Source organism: Pyxicephalus adspersus, unplaced genomic scaffold (genome assembly GCF_032062135.1).
Source record: "Pyxicephalus adspersus unplaced genomic scaffold, UCB_Pads_2.0 Sca1260, whole genome shotgun sequence".
Lineage (NCBI taxonomy): Eukaryota > Metazoa > Chordata > Amphibia > Anura > Pyxicephalidae > Pyxicephalus > Pyxicephalus adspersus.
This window is the reverse complement of record NW_027318267.1, coordinates 1-4,580: the sequence shown is the minus strand read 5'-3', so window position 1 is coordinate 4,580 and position 4,580 is coordinate 1. Positions and strand designations below refer to the sequence as shown.

At 44.9% G+C, this 4,580-nt stretch overlaps 1 protein-coding gene across 1 annotated transcript; it reads left to right on the top strand.

Annotated features, from left to right (window-relative positions):
* Positions 1-2,620: 2,620 nt before the first annotated feature.
* LOC140321197 (ATP-binding cassette sub-family B member 10, mitochondrial-like) lies at positions 2,621-4,573 on the top strand (the record flags this gene model as incomplete). The annotated part of the gene is made up of 3 exons (XM_072398048.1): positions 2,621-2,997; positions 4,124-4,203; positions 4,486-4,573. Coding segments are annotated over exons 1-3 (397 nt in total), but the record flags the coding sequence as incomplete, so codon positions are not given.
* Between the last annotated feature and the right edge of the window lie 7 nt (positions 4,574-4,580).

Below are 4,580 nucleotides of genomic sequence, written 5' to 3'. Positions count from 1 at the left end.
AGCTAAGATACAGCACTGGGAGGTCTGATGTTTGCTGTCCTGTCAGTTGCCTAAGCTCACACTGATTAGGTGCTGTCTCTGAGCTCCTGAATGAGAATGGGCAAGCTCTTAGATGTTATAACTCTTTTACATTGGTCTGGTGCGCTTTCTGATGCTTTATTCCATGGATTGTTGTCCTTGGTACCCCACCAAGACCCTCCTATAGGAACAGCCTTAGAAGAGCTCTACGGATTAGCTGGATCTTCTATAACACCGAGCCATTGATCACCTGACCTGGATGGCAGCCTTTTGGACTTTACTGACCTCTACTGGTGGACTTCAATGTCTTACCCTGGGAGGCCATGTCTGATGGCGGTAAGCTGAAAGCCTTTGTGTTGGAATCTCTCCATCTTATCTACAGCCTACCTATTTCAATGCTCATATAAAATGCCAATACACAGAGGTATGTATCCATCCAAGAGGGGCAGTTATCATACACAAAGGCTAGCAGCCTGCAGGTTTTAGACTTTGCCCTTTTGGGGAGGAAGTTGCTCCTTACCAAAACCAGATGGGAATAAAACAGCAGGGAGATCTTTAATAGTCCACTGGATGGTCAAATGGATAGACAACACTTTTTTTGGGTCCTGAACACATTCCATTTATCAGAGCCAAAATGGTGGACTTCATTGGATGTTCTTGACCAACAATAAACCACTTATCTGTCCTTGGACTCCTTTACTTTGATCTGGTGTTTTTTCTGCTTAATTCCCTGGAATGTTGCCACCAAGGGGCACCATGACCTATAGAAGTACCCTTATGTGGCCTGGATGGACCTTCTATAACATGGAGTCATTGATCACCTGACCTGGGTTCCATCCTCTTGCAGATTCTTTCTTGGACATCAAACATTGACCTCTACTGGTGAATTTCAATATCCCCTGGTGGCCATTGATGTCGGGTGGCTGAAGAACTTTGTGTTGCTGTTCTGGTTGACCCATAATGACCAACTAAACTATCTCTGGACCCATTTAAATTCATCTGGTGCCCTTTCTGCTGCTTTATGCCCTGGATTGTTGTCCTTGGTACCCCACCAAGGGGCACCTTGACTTCTAGAAGCAGCCTCAGCAGATTGCAATAGATTGGATAGACCTTCTTCCGTAACACTGAGCCATTAATCAACTGGTCTGGGCTGGAGCCTCTTGGAGATTCTTTCTTGGACATCAAACACTGACCTGGTGAACTTCAATGTCTTACCCAAGTGGCCACGTCTGCCCGCCTTTGTGTTGGAAGCTCTCCTCTCCTACTGGTATTGTCTTACAGGCTACCTACTCCAATGCTCATATAAAAATGCCAATACACAGAGGTATGTGTCCATCCAAGAGGAGCAGTTATCATACACAAAGGGTAGCAGACTACTCGTTTCTGTTTTAGCCATTTGGGAGTGGTAGTTTTAAAAGTCCATTGTGTGGCCAAACAGACAGAAAACACATTACGGGAAGTTCTAACACTTCTCCTTCATCAGAGCTTGTGCTGGATGTCTTTTTCAACCCCATGATGAATGATTAAACTGTCCTTGGACTTACGTTGATCTGGTGCTTTTTCTGCTGCCTTATTCCTTGAATAAATGCCCTCAGTACCTCACTAAGGGGCACCAGGACCAAAAGGAACAGTCCCAGCAGAGCTCTATGGATTGAATTGACCTTCTATAACACAGAGTCTTAGATCACCTGACCTGGACTGGAGCCTCTTGAACTTAAAACACTGACTTTAATGTCCTCCCCAGGTGGCCATGTCTGGTCTTTGAGTGATCCATCTTTGGGTGGCAATGCCTCTTGCCAATGCTTCCTTGGGGACCATCAGAGATGTGAACATTTCTTTACCAATAAACTAGTCAAGAGAGAAATGTTGGGCTTGGTGGCTTCTGTTGCCTGGCTGTTACCTAAATGCTTTGGGATTGAAGGTTTCTACACACGACCTGGAACAAATACAGAGATAAGGAACCCTGATATGTGTCTGTCACTAGAAGCCAGGTGCCCAGCTTCTCCATAAGGAGACCAGGAATGGCACCCTGTAGACATCCTCCATGTGATGACAGCTTTGCCTAATTGAATGGGGTGCCTAAAGGTGTACTTAATTGGGAAAGCCTGGCCTGCAGACCCACAGGTTCTGGATTTAGGTGTCCCCAACAATCGTATACACAGGATAATACACAGGAGAGGTCACTCACCCAATGCCCTGCCCAACCAGTCATTAACACCATTGCTTAATGCGTCACAGGCTGTATGTGGAGAATATACGGCCAGGCGGTTTTCTATGGCTTTCACCACCAGTCTCTCCTTCCAGTGTCCGGCCGTCAGTCTCTTCAGAGCCTTGAAGATAGGAGGGTGATAGGACAGGACCATGTTGGCGCCCATTCCTACTGCCTCCTCCAGGACGTCCTCGGTCAGGTCATTGGTCAGCAGGAGTTTCTGCACCTGATGTGGGGGACTAGGCTCAACCAATAACCCAACATTATCCCAGCTCTCAGCTAAAGCCAGAGGGGCCAGAGCTTTAAGGTGGGAGACGCGGTATATGTCAGAGCTATATAAATGTATAATAATAGTGTGTGACTGTGGGGGGACATTAGAGTGTCAGCTCCTCTGTACAGAGACTGAAGGGAGGGGCCCAGTGATCTCTGTACAGCACTGTGGTATATGTCAGAGCTATATTAATGTATAATAATAGTGTGTGACTGTGGGGGGACATTAGAGTGTCAGCTCTTCTGCACAGAGACTGATATAAATGATACAATGTCCTGTGTCCTTCTAGAGGGTGAGATAATTACACCGGAGAAGTTCAGAGGTGCCCTGGAGTTTCGCAATGTTGCCTTCATGTACCCAAGCCGTCCTGAGGCTCCAATCTTCCAGAACCTTGACCTTGTCATTCCTTCGGGCTCAGTTATGGCCGTGGTGGGTCCAAGTGGTTCTGGCAAATCCACTTTGGTTTCATTGCTGCTGAGACTGTATGATCCTAATTCAGGTAAGTGGTAAATGGGATTCCTGTAGACTAGGCTTTCCAGGGAATTCTAAGGAGGTCATGGAAGCTTGCACACCTTTATATCAATTGTCCTCTGTTAAGGTCTACCTGGAAGTGCTTGCATACTGTGCTAGCGAGGGTTAGGAAGCATGGACAACCTTTCTGTAACACAACCACCTACCTTAGTGTAGGTAGATGCTGGGGGTAACAAACATGTCATCTCTCACCCTTCCATAGTCCGAGTCTATGAAACCCCAACCATTAGCCAGCTCTCAGCATCTGGTGTTATTGGAATGCCTTACGTTGTCTATTTCCCCACAACAGGGAATTGTTGTTTCTTCCAAATTCTTGTTATATTTTTATAGAGCCACTGCACAATGTTTTACTGTTTCTGCATATTGCAACATTACTCTGAAATATTTTTATGGTTGCATGATCTCATGGCTGTATTTTATACACAGACTTGTAGCTTTCCCCTCCATTGACTGTCAGCTGAAAATGGTAAAGCACAATTTTTGGGAAACATTAAAAAATAATATTTTGAACAAAGCAAATTTGGTGGTATGTGCTGCCTATGGAGCCTTGGGGAGAGTTCCCTGTACTTTAATTCCCCCCAGCGCAGCATTTAAACCCAGTGTGAGATTTCCCTTCTGTTCTTGTTCTGGGGACGTCAGTAAAAAGTTGGGTTTCCCTTCACTTGTTACCTAGATCATGGTCACTAGGATAGAGCATGGATAGAGCATGGATCTTTCTATGGTACTTACAGACAGCCATAAATATTTGCAGGGGACTTTATTCCTTTTCTACCCCTAGACAGATTGCTTCTATGCAAAATAAATATGGTATGGCAGTGTTTCCCAACCAACAATGATTTAGACCGGGACTTTTAGAATTTTCTGCACCATAGGAGTGTTATTGTTATGTACTACTGGTGATTTATGTATGGTAAGGCTTGAGATATACAGGAGCTGATCACATGATTCCATTTTTTTGGTATTCCTAATGGTCACAAGCACAGGTCATATAGAGTACAGGTCTAACCTTAGCCATGCTTTAGATTTAGTTTTCAAGTTTATGATGCCCTGTATGACCCTTCATCTTACAAATCTGTCTATTGGCTGTTTTCTAGGGTCTGTCCATGTTGACGGTCAAGATGTGCGTAGCTTGAATCCTCTCTGGTTACGCTCCAAGATTGGCACAGTCAGCCAGGTGAGACTTAATGCTTCTATTTCCGAAAGACAAAGATGAGGGTGGGCAGGACAAGAAACTGAAAATGTTTTCCTACAATGCAAAAAAAAGACAACTAGTGGCCATAACTAGGACACACACTGCACAGAAGATTGTTCCTACATCCTTTTCTTTCCAAGCTATGGTTTCTGCTTTAAACAACTGTAAACCAATCAGTAAAGAAAATGTAATTCCTGCATTATATCCATCAGGGTTCTTTGATGTTTTGGGCACTTTAAGCATTTGTTGATGATCTTGTTGCAGGAACCGGTCCTCTTTTCTTGTTCCATCGCGGAGAACATTGCATATGGGGCAGAAGACCCGTCCTCTGTCACCCAGGAGGAGATCCGGCGTGTTGC